The 17,149-nt window shown below is 46.3% G+C and overlaps 1 protein-coding gene across 1 annotated transcript in view; it reads left to right on the forward strand.

Moving 5' to 3' along the window:
• Positions 1 to 13,973: 13,973 nt before the first annotated feature.
• CDCA7L (cell division cycle associated 7 like) overlaps positions 13,974 to 17,149 on the forward strand; it is a 39,303-nt gene continuing 36,127 nt past the window's right edge. The window contains exon 1 of the mRNA XM_083189112.1: positions 13,974 to 14,018. Coding sequence (XP_083045238.1) covers positions 13,989 to 14,018 — 30 coding nt within the window. The 5' untranslated portion in view covers positions 13,974 to 13,988. The remainder of the gene's footprint in view (positions 14,019 to 17,149) is intronic.

Below are 17,149 nucleotides of genomic sequence, written 5' to 3' on the forward strand. Positions count from 1 at the left end.
TAGTGAATTTGAAGATTCAGACCAGCTCGTAGTAGGGTACAAATTCAAATCAGTTTTCGATGGTGGGGGTCTGCGCATGTGCGTGCGTGAATATGTGCACATGCAAACCCCCATGTGCGAACGCCTTCGGCGAGTATTACAATCACCAAATCATTCGCACTGTGAGCGCAGGGGAGGGGAATTCTGGAGTGGGGGAACACCCAGTGTTTTAAGGGTGAGCCCATAAAACTCTAGTCGTTCCCTTGGGGATGAAGGCGTGTCGATGGCTGCTTGGGGCGCGTGTCTGATCCCATCAACACAAGCATTAGGTAATGCATGTGTCAACCTTTAGACCCTGTCGACCATAGGCATGTCTACCTTTTGTCTGTGTCAACCTAAGGCCTGTGGACCTTCAGTGGTCAACCCAATGTACTGTATGTTGATTGTAATTTTGTCGCCCTAACAACTGTGTCCCATGGAAACACAAGCTGCGCCTCAGTCCTGCTCGATCCGAATGACCCATTTTTTTATTCTTAACCCATTGGATGTCTACTTTGCAATGAAAAGGACAAATCTACACTGGTATAGGTGAGTATTTTGTTTCAATTTACGTTGGGTTCTACTGTATGGGAATAGCTATAGGAGATGTGGTTAAATATGTTGAGTGCGCAAGAGTGTTTAATAAAATATTTTTCTCTATCGTCCATCCTGGTGACACAGCTAACCATGGGATGTAGGAGGGTCCGCCAGGAGCCAGTCACCTATGCTAACTTCTTTGAGAGGCAGGCTCCTCCCTTCTCCATCCCAGTATTCCTCAGTTCGTTTTAGGTGCCCACTGGAGTGGGTGCTATGCTGACTGACTGCAGCCGTTCTTTAGAGTAGCTAGGGGTTTGTTTTTTTATTAATATTCTCTTAGTTAGTGACAGGCTACATTGTGAAACTTCCAGGGGAAGTTTCTTTACACTGATAGCACAACAGAGGCTGACAGAAGCGCGTCCTGTCAGCTCTCTGTGTGCAGAGAGACGCTGTCTGCCCTCTCTGCGCAGCGCTTTAACCTCCACAAATGGAGGTTTCCTGGACCCTGAGGTGAGTCCTGAACCGACTCCCTGCTTAGGGGGGGATCTTGGGGGACCAGTGGCGGATTCAGGGGGGGGGCACCTGGGCACGTGCCCCCCCTGTCATTTATTTTGTAGCTGAGGACCAGGGCTTTCCAACGACCCCAGCCCCGTGTCTCTAGCCCCCCGGGAACCGGAGATATCGCTTGGCAAACCTGTAAAGTTTTTTCCCCATAGGATAATATGTGACCCGTCAATTCCGACCCCCACCTGGTTCCGACGGCTGCCAGTTCCCGTCCTGGCATCACAGAAGCTTGTGGTTGATTTTATTAAATTCCAAATCGCTGGGCCTTCAATATGATAACAGGCTGGTCCAAATCGGTCAATCGGTTCCAGAGATATTGCGTGTAAACCGATTTATTTATTTTTGAAATGTAATTTCATGGCTGTTCATGTTTTTGAGGGCAGATTACTCTGGAACCAAACGTTCCAGTTTCACTGGACCAAAATCATTCAAAGCCCACTCAAAAGTTCTTCAATATAATACTTGTATTAAATGTGTAAATGGGTCAGTTGGTTCCGAAGATATAGCCGGTTAAATTAGATAACTGGTTAAAGGGGGGAGGGGTGGTTATCTCTACCCCTCACACCAGAAAATGCAGGGACTAGGCTGGTGTAAAAGGGGCCAACCTGTGAATGCATTTTCTGGTGTGAAAGGGGTATTATTTCAAATAGCCGGGACCTGCAGTGCTCTGAATACAGCCAGGCTCTGCCACTGTCAGTGGCTATCACTTCTGCCTGGCGGCGGCTGTCCCCCATTTACCACGAGCATGTATTCCCCCTTGGCAATGAGCATGTAATCCCACATGGCAACGAGCATGGAACCTCTGGCAATGAGCATGGAACCCTTGGCAATGAGCATGTAGAGAAGCAGCCGTATGTAGCATAATTTTTAATAGGCATTATGGTGTTTGGCATAACACATAATGGACATAATTGCGTGTAACTTAACGTGTAATGGACATTATGGTGTAAATGTTTAATGCGCGCCTTTGGTGGACAATGTCCCTGTTTATGAAGTGTATTGTGAATTTTGGCTTAATCTGTGTGACATTATGTGAATTCTGGCTCAATCCATGTGTCATTATGTGAATTTTGTCTCAATCCGTGTGGCATTATGTGAATTTTGTCTCAATCCGTGTGGCATTATGTGAATTTTTCCCCAATCCGTGTGTCATTATGTGAATTTTGTCTCAATCCGTGTGGCATTATGTGAATTTTTTCCCAATCCGTGTGGCATTATGTGAATTTTGGCTCAATCCATGTGGCATTATGTGAATTTTGGCTCAATCCGTGTGGCATTATGTGAATTTTGGCTCAATCCGTGTTGCATTATGTGAATTTTGGCTCAATCTGTGTGGCATTTTATGAATTTGGCTCAATCCGTGTGGCATTATGTGAATTTTGGCTCCATCCATTTGGCATTATGTGAATTTTGGCTCAATCCGTGTGGCATTATGTGAATTTTGGCTCCATCCATTTGGCATTATGTGAATTTTGGCTCAATCCGTGTGTGTTATTATGTAAATTTTGGCTCAATCCATGTGGCATTATTTGAATTTTGGCTGAATCCATGTGGCATTATGTCAATTTTGGCTCATTCCATTTGGTATCATGTGTAAGGGGCAAGTATAATGGGGTATAGTATTTTGTTGCATAATGTGTAGAAGTTGTATATGGTGTTGACACGCCCCCTGTTGAGTGGCCACACCCCCTTTTCCGGAGCGCGCCTTCGGCACGCGCACAACTACACCCTTCACTTTTGTCACCATGGTGGGCCTGCGTACTTTAAATGCCAGGGCCTATTTTTAATTCCATTCCCACCCTCTCCTGCCGCTCTCTTAGCATGTACATTGGCACCACTAACACCGCCCCTCCCATACCCAAACACTTTTTTATCACGGTGCCCCCCCTGTCATTTTATCCTGGATCCGCCCCTGTGGGGGACGAACCCCCCGCTATGGTGCCGCCATTTTCCCAGGCTTATAGGCAGAAATCCCTAGGGAGTTGATGCCTATTACAGGAGTCCAGGACAGCTGGACACTTCCAAGTGGTCCCAGTTGGAGGGGAGACACTGAAAGTAAGGAGAAGCACTTGGTAGGAGTGGCTGAAGGGGGATGGCGCCAAAAAGCTTCCCTCCCCGCTGAAGCAGAGACTTGGTGTCTTCCTGCACTCTGTTCTGATGCCTTTTCTCTCCACACTGTGCGGAGCTGAAGGAGGATTTCACTGCAGAGCTGAGTGGAAAGCTTCTCCTGGGCAGCGCTTCCCCTGGTGACCACTGAGGGTCCATTGCAGCAGACATATAAGTACTGTGATATTTATTATTCTGCACAAATGCCTGACGTTGTGCACTGTGTTTGTTATCATGACAGAAACGGGTAGTGCTGCTGCTCTTGGGGAGGGAGCGTCTGCCATGTTAATTAACTGCAGGTTTTTCAGAGTTAAATTAACTATTGAATAGATGGATCAGGGGAATTTGTGCCTCACTTGTGAGTCTGTGCTTAGTGGGGCTCAAGCCCAGAGGTCTGAGCAGCCTGAACCTGCGTGGGTGGCTGCCTTGGGGAGATCTATGAATGCCTTAGTACAGGCTTTGACTAGGCAGAGAGAGGAGCTTGTAAAATCTCCTAGGCCTTTTTCCTCCTCTCAACCTTCTGTGGGCTCTATTACCCCATCCCAAGGGGACTCTACTTTACTGCAGGTTATGCAGGACACAGCTCAGAGTGTCCATAAATTGATTACCTTTATGGAGCAGTTGTCTAAGGCTCCTGAAGTTACTTCACCTAGGCATCCTTTAGTCTGAAGATGAAGGGGAATGTACTGAGGATACATTTTGGGACCAGAGGGAAGAATTTCAGTCTTCTGTCCCTGGTATTGAGGATTTGATATGGGCAGTTAAACAGACATTGTCTCTCAGATGAGGATAAAGTGCCAGTTCAGAGTTTATTTAAGGAACTGCGCAGGGACGCAGTTACTTTCCCCTCAGATGAGGGCATGATAGCTTTACAAAAAGATTGAAGGCTGTCTTAAGGCTGTGTTTGAAGGGGTGGGCTTTAATTTACGCCCCATTATTGCATCTGCTTGGGTATCTAAAGCCATGATGAAGTGGACTGATGCTTTGTGTAATCAGCATCAACCTGACACAGAAGCCTTTGCTTTGGCTGAAAAGCTAAAGTGTGCAGTGGAGTAAGTTTGTGAGGCTGGTGAAGAAGGAGCCAAGATGGAATAAAAAGTGTCATCCACCTCCGTGACAGCTAGGAGAGCTCTCTGGCTTAAGGCTTGGGAAGCTGACAGTGAATCCGAGAAGTCTCTAGAAGCATTGGCTTTTAAGGGAGAACTACTTTTTGAGGCAGAACTGGATTCCCTTATCAAGCAGGCCACAGGGGGAAAGAGCACTTTCCTTCCCACAACATCTAAGCACTCAGTGTCTAGGTTTGGGGCTTTTAGGCTGTCCTTTCGTTCCTCCTTTTGAGGGGGTGCATCCAGTGGAGGGCAATCAGGTAGGGGAAAGTTTTCCTCTGGCAAAGGAAAGGCGCCCAGATCCCGTTTTGGGGCCTTTGCAAAGAAACACCCTTCCAAAAGTCCTCAGCATGACAGGACAGAGACTCCCCGTTCTTCCACCAGAGTGGGGGGGTCGCCTCCTGCAGTTTTGGGATGTGTGGAATCTTTCCACCCCGGACCCTTGGGTTCTCTCCATCATTTCTCAGGGTTAGAGGATCAATCTCAGGCATGCTCCCCCAAAGAGATTTCTCCCAACACCTCTGCCACGAGAAGCTCATTTGCGAAATGCCCTCCTGGGGGCCGCAACCTCACTACTCGAGAAAGGAGTGGTGATCCCGGTACCTCAGGAGGAAAGAAAAAAGTATTTTTTTCCATTATTTTCTTAGTCTCCAAACCGGACGTTTCCTTCAGACCCATTCTAAACCTGAAATCTTTAAATCTACATCTGTGGGTGTACCACTTCAGGATGGAATCTCTGCAGTCAGTGCTTTTAAGCATAGAACCTGGAGAATTTCTAGCATTGGTGAAACAGGAAGCACTGTTACTGTCTCAGGAGATAAGGGACTCGTTGATCTGGTGGATGGATCTGGAGTCTCTTCAATTGGGGCGCTCCGTTTGCTCATGGGATTGGTTGGTCGTCATGACCGACGCCAGTTTCAGGGGCTGAAGGGCAGTGGCCTTACATCTCAGATTGCAAGGTCTGTGGTCCAGTGTGGAGTCAAAACTGCCGATCAACATCCTGGAACTCAGGGCAGTGTGGAAGACTCTCCTAAAGGTGGAAGACCTCCTGAAGGGTTCACCCATTCGCATACAATCGGACAATGCCACGGCTGTGGCTTACCTCAACAGGATCTTTCAGTGGGCAGAAGTGAACATTCTGGCTCTGTCAGCTGTGTTCATTCCAGGGATCCGGAATGTGGAGGTGGACTTCCTCAGCAGGGCGGAACTGCTGGAAGGAGAATGGGTGTTGCATCAGGAAGTTTTTCAGGAAATAGTAGCACTTTGGGGTCTCCCAGAAGTGGAATTGATGGCGTCCAGACAAAATTGTCAGGTTCCCAGGTTTTGCTCGCGGAGCAGGGATCCCTTGGCGTGGGCAGTGGATGCTATGACAGTTCCATGGTGTTTCAGCCTCACGTATGTATTCCCTCTGTTTCCCATGATCGCTCGTGTCCTCAAGAGAGTGAGGACACAGGGGGTGCAAATCATCTTGATTGCTCCGGATTGGCCCAGGGGGTCTTGGTATTCAGAAATATAAAGGTTGTCCATGGAATCCTGGCGTCTTCCTTTTCGGCCAGACCTACTCAGACAAGGACCTTTTCTACACCAGGACCTAGCTCGTCTCAATTTGATGGCTTTGATTTTGAAACCTCCCTTTTGAGAAAGAAAGGTTTCTCAGATGGTTTCTCAGATCCTGTATCGGCAGCAAATTATCATAGGGTGTGGAAAATTTATATCAGGTGGTGTGAACATCAGTAGGTACACACCTCTAGGTTCAAGGTCACTAGACTTTTGGAGTTTCTACAAGACGGTTTTTCATAGGAGCTTAGCCTGCAGTCTTTAAAGGTACAGCTCTCTGCTTTATCCATATTCTTTCAGAAAAGAGTGGCTCTGGTGCCAGAAGAACAGACTTTCTTACAGGGAGTCATGAGACTTAAACCTCCTTATAGGCAGCCAGTGGCGCCTTGGGATCTGTCTCTGGTGTTGTCAGTTCTACAGAAGCCTCCATTTGTGCATTTAAGGTCAGCTGATCTTAAATATCTTTCTTGGAAACGTACATTTCTGTTAGCCATAGCCTCGGCTAGGCGGGTTTCAGAGTTAGAGGCCTTGTCTTTCAAGTCCCCGTTTCTGGTTTTTCGTGATGACAGGGCTGTTCTTAGAACAGTGTCGAAGTTTCTACCTAAGGTAGTATCAAATTTCCATTTAAACCAGGAGATTGTGCTCTCGGTGTTCTGTCCTCCAGAGGAGGCGAGAAATAGGGACAAGTTGAAGAAATTGGATGTGGCTCGCGCTTTGCGTATTTATGTAGACAGAGTAAAGGATTTTCGCAAAACTGATTTGCTTTTGGTATTATATGATGTACATAAGAGAGTGTGACCTGCTTCTAAACAGACCATTGCTAGATGGTGAAAGTTAGTGATTGCTTTTGCATACACTAAGGTAGGCAGACCGATTCCATCCAGTATTAATGCCCATAATACCAGGTCAGTTGCTTCCTCTTGGGCTGTGCTTCATGGGGCTACAGCGGAGCAGTGCAGGGCTGCCACCTGGTCCTCTGTTCATACCTTTACCAAATTCTACAGGTTCCATGAGTTCGCATCGGAGGACGCTTCATTTATGCGAGCAGTGATGAGAACTGAAAACATGAGTGTACCCTCCCAAAGGACCGTCTCTTGAATGTCCCATGGTTAGCTGTGTCACCAGGATGGACGACAGAGAAATGGGGATTTTTGTAAGAACTTATCGTTCTAATCCCTTTCTCTGAGTCCCTCCTGGTGACACAGCGATCTCTCCCTTACGCTCAGTAAGTTTATACCGTTCATGTTTTGTCATGTTAATTGGTTATATTTGATTGTGCATATTAATATGTTCAGGCATTATGCTGAGTAATTGTATCCTAGTGTGCTCTGGAAGTTGAACTGAGGAATGCTGGGATGCAGAAGGGAGGAGCCTGCCTCTCGAAGAAGATAGCATAGGTGCCTTGCTCCTGCGGACCCTCCTACATCCCATGGTTAGCTGTGTCACCAGAATGGACTCAGAGAAAGGGATTCAAACAGTAAGTTTATTACAAAAATCCCCTTTTTACAGTGTGTGTGTGTGTGTGTGTGTGTGTGTGTGTATACTATTCTTTTTATACTTTTTTGGGACTGCAGGCACTAACTGACCCTTATTGCCACTCATTTTGGTACTTGTGGCAGGTTTGTTTGAACCGGTAGCTCCACCTGTAAAAGACAATGTTATTTCTAAATGATCTAAACTATCAACTCTGCATCCACCGCTAATAGTCCCTCACTTCAGACCTGGCTTTGGGTGCCCTGGAGGAATCCTCGACCAGCGATGATTATTTGAGGTGGAGGTCAATACATATTTTTTCCTCTATATTTTTGGAACCAGGATCAGTCCCAGAGCCTAGTACTGGTTGAAGGGGGACCTCAGTAATTTTTACCCTGCATTTTTTCAGCCTGGGGCTGGTTCTGTTTTAAGAGAGGGGGAGTATTTGCATGTTCTGGTGTTTTGCTTCATATTACATTTTTAGAGTTATAAAAATGTGCATGTTTAGCGTTAAACTCAAACATTTAAAAAAATTGCACCTGTAGTGAGATAGTTTATGCAGAAACAGAACACAAGAAATTCAAATGTTTGTGACATATTTTGTAGTCAGTTTTTTTATGACAGTTGGTGGCAGTTAGTATGGCTCCCCTATTTAAATTTTGGACTGAACTGCAGCCCCACCTCTCTGGAGCTGCCAAAGGTCACCACTATCATGTTTATAACTTCTCAGCGAAAAATTACAATGATATGAATAAAGTACTGTAAGTTGGCCTACTCAATATCCCAGATACAAACAGAAAAGGGGAGTTAAAATGATAAAAACAAACAATTTCTTACACAATGTGTTATGATCATAAAGTATTCGTAAAACATAAAAACAACTGTAAAATAAAGTTGACTGGGACCTTAAAAGTTCAAAGCCATTGCAATCAATGACCTGTTCCTATTATACCGCCATGATAATTGGATGAAAGTCAAAAAAGCACAGTGAGGTTTGCATAATATATGCCCACAATGGGTAAATAGTTACCGGAACTGCTAGAGGTTTATGATCAAGTCGGATAGCATTGCAGCATTTGTCCTCAGTTCGTGCGGTGCGGTGCCTGGCTGAGCACAATTCTATTCCAAGGGTAAGTAGGATGTTGTAATAGTCCAATTCAGACCATGTGGCAAATGGACTGATTAAGATGAATGGCAAATGATAGCCGGGACATGGAAGGGTGGCTGGCAGGTTCAGGTAAGTTACAATCAATAGCTGTAGAAATGGGGGTCTAGTCCAATGGCTCCTGATGCGGGCAGTGTTTGTCTCCCGAGCCCCGCTGTAAGTTGTAGCGATATGTGCCAGCGGGGCGGGAAGCACTGCTGACTTTGAAAAGACTGAGAATTCTCTCAGCCAATCAGCTTCCGGTCAGTCTTTTCAAATTCAGTAGCGCTTCCCGCCCTGCTGGTACATAGCGCTACAGTACAAGCTTTCTGCCGCCGCATGGATCATCCACGCTGCTGCACATCGGTGCGGAGGTGGGGGTGACAGTCGGTCAAACCGTTTGCTGAGGGAAGTGTGCAGCGTGCTAGCAGCCAGTCCCGGGGGAGAGGATGTCCAGGTGGCCATGGTGCTGGACGGCAGGCAGAGGAGATAGATTTCTGCCTGTGAGCTCGCTGCATGCTTCCTGCTATGCCTCCCCAGGGACGCCTCTGCCAATCACAGAACTTCCAGCCACGAGTGTGCAGAAAAACAGAAAGCAGTAATTAGAAGCACCTTTTTCTGCAGCCATTCATTTTAAGTAAGTCCCATCAGGGTGGTCACAGTGTGGACCAAGGGGGGCACATATAGACTAGGGATGTGCACCGGCCACTTTTCGGGTTTTGGGTTCTGATTACCTTGAGGTTTTGGGTTCTAATGGGTTTTGGCAAAACACCTCCTAAGTGTTTTGTGTTTGGATTTCTTGGGTTTTGGGTTCTGATTTTTTTGTTAACCTCAATAACATTCATTTCCACTCATTTCCAGTCTATTCTGAATACCTCACAATATTGTTTTTAGGGCAAAAGGTTGCACCGAGGTAGCTGGATAACTATGCTAAGCCACACAAGTGTGCGGCACAAACACGTGGCTCATGTAAGAGTGACACTGCAGAGGTAGATACGGCAGTATTAGGCAGTGGGCCCCAGACCAGACAGGTAGATACGGCAGTACTAGGCACCAGACAGCTAGATACGGCAGTACTAGGCACCAGACAGTAGATATGACAGTATTAGGCAGTGGGCCCCAGACCAGACAGGTAGATACGGCAGTACTAGGCACCAGACAGTAGATACGACAGTATTAGGCAGTGAGCCCCAAACCAGACAGGTAGATACGGCAGTACTAGGCACCAGACAGGTAAATACGGCAGTACTAGGCACAAGACAGGTAGATACGTCAGCAATACTAGTATGTGCACCAGCAGAATTTATAATAATTAATTTTATTATTAGGTACTGCTTGGCAGTGACACTCAGTGGCACACGTCAGTGCACCAGCAGCATGGAATTATTTTTTACAGTCCCACACAGCACAAGTATTATTTTATTAAATTAGATATAGCAGCCTAGTATGTAGTCAGCGGTGTAACTATAGCTCCGCAGCCCCCGCCACCAAAAGGTAGCTACGCCACTGTATGTAGTTGTACTACTAGGTAGGTACACTTAGGCAGTAGCACTGCCAGTGGCAACAGTGGACTGAGTAAATAATACTGGCAACCTCTATTCACAGTATTCAGTGCAGGCAGCACCAGTGGACTATATATAATTCAATTAATTATTAATAATATAGCAGCCTAGTAGGTAGAGAAAATAAATTACTAGGTAGGCAGGCAGGCAGGCAGTAGCACTGCCAGTGGTCACCTCAAAAGGTAGTTATATTACACACCACCAGTAGCTTTATGCAGTGCACCAGCAGAATTGATATAATAATTAATTTTATATTAGGTACTGCTTGGCAGTGGCACTCAGTGGCACACGTCAGTGCATCAGCAGCATGGAATTATTTTTTACAGTCCCACACAGCACAAGTATTATTTTTGAATTAAATTAGATATAGCAGCCTAGTATGTACTAGGTAGGTACACTAGGTAGGCAGAAGCACTGCCAGTGGCAACAGTGGACTGAGTAACTAAATAATACTGGCAGATTCAGTGCAGGCAGCACCAGTGGACTATATATATATAATATAATTAATTAATTATTAATATATAATATAATATTACAGGCACAGCACAGCACCAGAGGTAGGCCCCAGCACAGAGGAGACAGTAGTACTACAGGTACACAGTTAGACTGTTCTCCTAAGCAGAGAGGAGAACAGAGTACACAGCAGCACTGAGAGAGACAGCCCCAGCGAATAAAATGATTAATTACAGCACAGCACACCAGAGGTAGACCGCACAGAGGAGACAGTAGTACTACAAGTACACAGTTAGACTACACAGCAGCACTGAGAGACAGCACCAGTGATTGAAAAATATTGCGCTCAAGTTTAAGCCCCAGCAGCAGCACCAATACACCCTCTCCCAACCCACTACTAGACTGGAGTGAAGATGGCGGGCGCGGCAGCCGCTTATAAAGCCTCGTGAAATTCGGCGCCGGGAGATGACGTTCTAATCACGCGGACGGACCAGAGTCAGGCGGGAATCTCCGAGCGCTGCTCGGAATGGGGCTCGGAATGTTGACTTCCGTGGGGGCTCGGATCTCTGAAATCCGAGCCCGCACATCTCTAATATAGACATGTGGTGGGAAGGGACCAGGGGGGAACACAGCCAGGCATGTGGTGGGAAGGGACCAAGGGGGGACACAGTGAGGCATGTGGTGGGAAGGGACCAGGGGGGGGGGGGACACAGTGAGGCATGTGGTGGGAAGGGACCAGGGGGGACACAGTGAGGCATGTGGTGGGAAGGGACCAGAGGGGACACAGTGAGGCATGTGGTGGGAAGGGACCAGGGGGGACACAGTGAGGCATGTGGTGGAAAGAGACCAGGGGGAGTACACATCGAGGCATGTGGTGGGAAGAGACCAGGGGGGACATATAGAGACATGTGGTGGAAAGGGACCAGGGGGGGGGGACACAGAGAGGCATGTGGGGGAAAAGGGACATGGGGAGAGACAGAGAGGTAATGTGTATGGGGCATTATGGGGGGGGCACCTAAAAATATTTTAGCTTGGGGGAGCATAGTTACGCCACTGCGCCCAGCGCTGAGCGTTCCCATGGGTGCATCCCCCGGGCTTGCCCTAGTGTGTGTGAGCGCCTGGCGAATAATCTATTCGCTATGGCTGTTTGCACACAGCAGCTGCATATGCGCAAAAAAAAAAAATCAATCCTCTGCGAGTACACACATATAGGGGACAATATTCCCAAACAAATGTACACACACATTCATTCTAGGGTTATTTTTTGTTTTGAGCTACTAGTATATTTTTGGATTGTTGGTCAATTTATCACCGAGCTTCTAAAAGGGGATCTTTACTTTTGACTTTTCTGTATACCGGTTCAGTGTTGCCAAAGATGACAGCTGACATTGTTGCCCTGATTAAAAAAAAATAACAATGAAATCTCTATATTTTGAAATTCGCAGCTTGCCAAATGCTAAAACACCACCCCTCCGAACTCCATCGAATGATTTCTCCTGTCTTCGGAAATAAAAGTCAGTCTGAACTGACTTTTATTATCTTAGGTGCCTGCCGAAGAGGGGGTGAACTCTGACATCCTGTGTTCCGCCCCTTCCAAATGGTATTGAATCAGGCCCCAAATGTGTAGCTATGGACAAGGATAAATAAAATCCTGCTGATATTCAAGCCATGTAGAAACTCATGTCAACTTAAATAACCTTTAAAACTTAATCTAAAGGTTACAATCAGAGCACCTCTGTATAAATTAAAGTAAGGTTAAAATCTTTTAATACAAAATATCTTTCCTAGCCTGGCAATAAATATTCTAGTTTAGCACTCTCCCCTCCCCACAACCTACAGCTTATCTAAAGTGGCAAATTGATACATTTCACCACTTTGAAGCTGATTTCTTATATAGCGCACACATATTCCACAGCGCTTTACAGAGTATAGCTGAACAATCACATCAGTCTCTGCCCCAGTGGAGCTTACAATCTATATCCCCTACCACATGTACATGCACACACAGACATTATAGGGTTAATTTTGTTGGGAGCCAATTGACCTATCAGTATATTTTTTGGATTGTGGAAGGAAACTGGAGTACCTGGAGCAAACCCACGCAACTACGGGGAGAATATACAAACTCCGCACAGTAAGAGCCATGGTGGGAATCAAACCCATGACCTCGGTGCTGTGAGGCAGTAATGCTAACCATTACACCACCCGTAATGCAGGTTTAAGGAAGTGCAATGCTGGCCATACACTGTTAACCCAATTTTTCTGGATCAGACCGAGAAATTGGGTGGAAAGTGTCAAATGGTATGTGTTTCACCTCAGATTACGATTTGATGCACAGATTATGGATTGGAGCCGGAGATTAAAGTGCCTGTCATCAAGATTTGTAGGATCCTGTAGCCATGGCTGAGATTGCATACCATACATCCAGGGCTATTTTTGTGCCGGAACGCTTTTCCTGAAGCTCTTTTGCAAAATTACGTCATCAGGAATGGCGTTCCGGGACCTCCGCGGCCTGCCCCACTGATGTGCCGCTGCGTGTCCGGCCACCCGCCCGTCAGCTGCCCCTGCCCCTGGTATCCCCTGCACACAGTGAGACAGACGCTAAAAGTCATAGTTCACCTCTAGCGTCTGACAGGAAGCACAGCTCTGCGACTTCCTGGTAACGCTGCAGAGCTGTGCTTACTGTCAGACGCTGGAAGTGAAAAATGACTTCTAGCATCTGTCTCACTGTGTGCAGGGTAAGGCAGGGGCAGCAGCAGCAACTGATGGGCGGGTGGCCGGGCACATATTAACCCCTTGGCAACGAGCTAAAACCCCTGGCAACGGAAATTAACCCCCCTTGGCAACAAGCATTAACCCCTGGCAAAAATGATTAACCCCTTGGCAACATCCAATAAGCCCTGGCAGCGCATATTAACCCCTTGGCAATGAGCAAGAACCCCTGGCAATGGACATTAACCCCCCCTTGGCAATGAGCAAGAACCCCTAGCAATGGACATTAACACCCCCCCCCCCCCCCCGGCAACTAGCAAGAACCCCTGGCAATGGACATTAACCCCCTTTGGCACTGAGCATTAACCCTTGGCAACAAATATAAACCCCTTGGCAACAACCAATAACCCCTGGCAATGCATATTAACCCCTTGGCAATGAGCAAGAACCCCTGGCAATGGACATTAACCTCCCCCCCCCCCCCCCCCCGGCAACGAGCAAGAACCCCTGGCAACGGACATTAACCCCCCCTTGGCAACTAGCAAGAACCCCTGGCAATGCATATTAACCCCTTGGCAATGAGCAAGAACCCCTGGCAATGGACATTAACCCCCCCCCCCCTGGCTACGAGCAAGAACCCCTGGCAACGGACATTAACCCCCCCTTGGCAACAGGCAAGAACCCCTGGCAATGCATATTAACCCCTTGGTAACGGACATTAACAACCCTTGGCAACCGACATTAACCACCTTGGAAATGGAAATTAACCGCCTTGGCAACAAGCAGGTAATTTATAATTTATTAGAAGCCTTGCTGTGGGGGGCAACGTGATGTGGCATAGTCAGTGTGTATCAATTTTTGTGTGACATCCCATTTTTTGGGACGGTCCTGCAGGAATTAGACACATGCATGTGCATGCGTCTAATCAGGCAGGCAGGGGGGCTGAAGGCATGGCCAGCAGTTCACACAGCAATGGCCATGCCCTCACAGCGACAAAACTGCACCCCAAAAAATTTGCTACGGCACGCACATATACAGTTTTTCTTTCTCCACTGCAAAAGTTGGGTGGTATGTATTAGGTGTGAGGGGCATTGCAATGTGTGGCATAATGTATCAGGGGCATTACAGTGTGCAGCATAGTATCATAGGCATTGTGGTGTGCTGCATCATGTTTCAGAGAAATGGCGGTGTGTGGCATAATGTGTCGGGCATTACAGTGTGCAGCATATTGTGCAGGGGCATTATGGTGTGCTGCATAGTATCAGGGGCATTGGTCAAATTTTAGTAGCTCTGAGTGTTTGTACATAAGGAATTCTTTGCTGCTGGCAATAGTGGGAGAAGAGGCTGGATGTGCTGCTAAATCTAACCGAACACCCCCCTGCAGCCTACCTAACCTCCCTTCCTTCTGACAGCCGGACGAACCCTCTTCTCTCCCAGCCACAACAATTGATGCCCCGCCCCTTTCGTAGCTCCACCCACCTCACCGCCCATATCTGCCCCGCCCACAGTTCCTGAACCTATTTTCCTACAAAAATAGCACTGCATACATCATATGCAAAAGGACCAAATACTTTGTATCTGCGCATGCACACGGATTGTAGTGCATAGGCGCGACCCCAAATAGCAAAAAAAAATTGATCTAATCGCAATCCCTTCCTAATTTGACTGACAGGAAGCTGCCGTTTGTGGGTGGTAACTGGAGTGTTAGGAAAAACACAAGACTGCCCAAGCGACTTCAGGGAGGGTCTGTGATGGCTAACCTTGACTCTCCAGCTGTTGCCGAACTACACATCCCAGCATGCCCTGCATCAGTTTTAGCATGGCCAAATAGTAAAACTGATGCAGGGCATGCTGGGATGTGTAGTTCAGCAACAGCTGGAGTGGCAAGGTTAGCCATCACTGGTCTATGACGTCAGCTCCGGCCTTGATCAGCCTGATCTCTCACAACATCATTCGCAACTCACTTGCAGACTGGTATGGGGAGGGTTTTCACTCTCTCTGGGGGGCAGCTATCTACTCACAGTCATTTGCAAATTTGCAGATGAGCGATAAGGTCTGAATTAGGCCCTAGGTGCGAGTTAGGTCCTGCAAGCCCTTCTCACTGAGAAACCTCAAATTGCACTTGTAATTCAATTCCAAACTTGCATTGCTTTTTCAGAGGAAATTCATTATTTTAGTGTGCAGACCCCTCCTTCTCCGAGGACATGAAAAAGTAGGGGTAATTATTATTTTGAGGTAAAATGTCAGGACATGCTTCATTTTTTTGTTTATACAAAACAAAGTTATAGGGGGAAATTTACTAAGAATACGAATACAAAAAATCGTATTCGTATTCTTAATACGAATCAATACGACTGCATACGGCTGTTTCAGCCATATGCAAAGTCGTGTTCCGGAGGGGAATTTACAAAGCAGTCAAATACGACTGCTTTGTAACCCTCCGATAGTGTAATGATTCGTATTAGCGGCCGTATATACGGCCACTAATACGAATTTGTCTACGCGGTCTGACTGATCCGTGCAGGCTGCAATGTGTAAAAAAAAAATTGAAAAATGAATAAATAAATAAGAAAACAGCGTGGGGTCTCCCCCACAGCCATAACCAGCACCAGGCTGAAAGAGCCGGGGCTGGTAATAAAAAATCAGGAAACCCGGCAAATAGGGGTTCCCCGGGGTTTTAAAACCAGCTCCAGGTCCAGGGCTGGTTCCCAAAATATGGGGGACAAAATGACTATGGGTCCCCTGTATTTTAAGAACCAGCCCCAGGCCAAACCAGCCAGCAGGGTAATGCCTCAGCCGGGGGACACTTATTATATAAGGTCCTGCGGCCAAAGCATTAACCCTACCAACCAGTCAGCCTGAGGGTTTTTAAAGAGCGCTTGGTGTTCCAAGCCCAAAGCCATGAGATGAAAAATAACTTCCTCAAGAAAGGATACAAAGAAGATCTACTGAATAAACAACTGGAGGACACAAAAAGATTAGACAGGAAAGACCTACTAGCATATAGAAACAAAGAAAAAACTTCAGATAAATACAATGTTGCCTTTTTCACACAATACAACAGCAATGTTAAAACAATAGAAACCATGATTCAGAAACACTGGCATGTACTGAGACTTGACGAAACCCTTCTTCCATTACTACTACCAAAACCAAAAATAATTTACAGAAAAGCAAAAAACATCCAGCAACATCTTGTAAGCAGTTTCACCAGAACAAATCAGGACTCCAACACCACGCAAAGAAAAGGCTTCTACAACTGCCTCGACTGTAAAGCTTGTACAAACAACAAGAGCTCTACAAAACCAGCAATGGAATTTAAATCTAATCAAACTGGAAAAGAGTACAAAATTAAACAACATCTATCATGCAACACAGAAGGAGCTATTTACTTGTTAGAATGCCAATGCGGCCTACAGTACATAGGACAAACAAAAAGAAGAGCAAAAATCAGGTTTGCGGAACATATATATAACATCTTAAAAGGCATGACTACCCATAGTGTCTCCAATCATTTTCTTAAGATTCACAATAAAAATCCAGCCGGTCTAAAATGTACAGTGATACAACAAATTTAAAAAAACTGGAGAGGAGGCGACATTGTAAAAGAATTGAAGAAAGCCGAAACAAAATGGATCTATACCATGAGAACCCTAGAACCATTGGGACTCAATATTGATATAGAATTAAACGCCTTCCTATGAGTGGTACCTATGAGTGGTAGCCGATATAATAATCCCTAAATTTTTAGACCAAATCCTTATATTGTTTTAAATCAAATAAAAGATAACAAACATGGCCACCAAAAGTAACATGTGCTTCCCACCAATTTTAACAGCACTTCCGGAAATCCATTTCCGTTTTTATCAATAAAGTTTTCCCTATAAAAACCCCACACAGTTGGGACACAGACCATC

The sequence above is a fragment of the Crinia signifera genome, chromosome 5 (assembly GCF_055691185.1).
Source record: "Crinia signifera chromosome 5, ASM5569118v1, whole genome shotgun sequence".
Classification (NCBI taxonomy): Eukaryota; Metazoa; Chordata; class Amphibia; order Anura; family Myobatrachidae; genus Crinia; species Crinia signifera.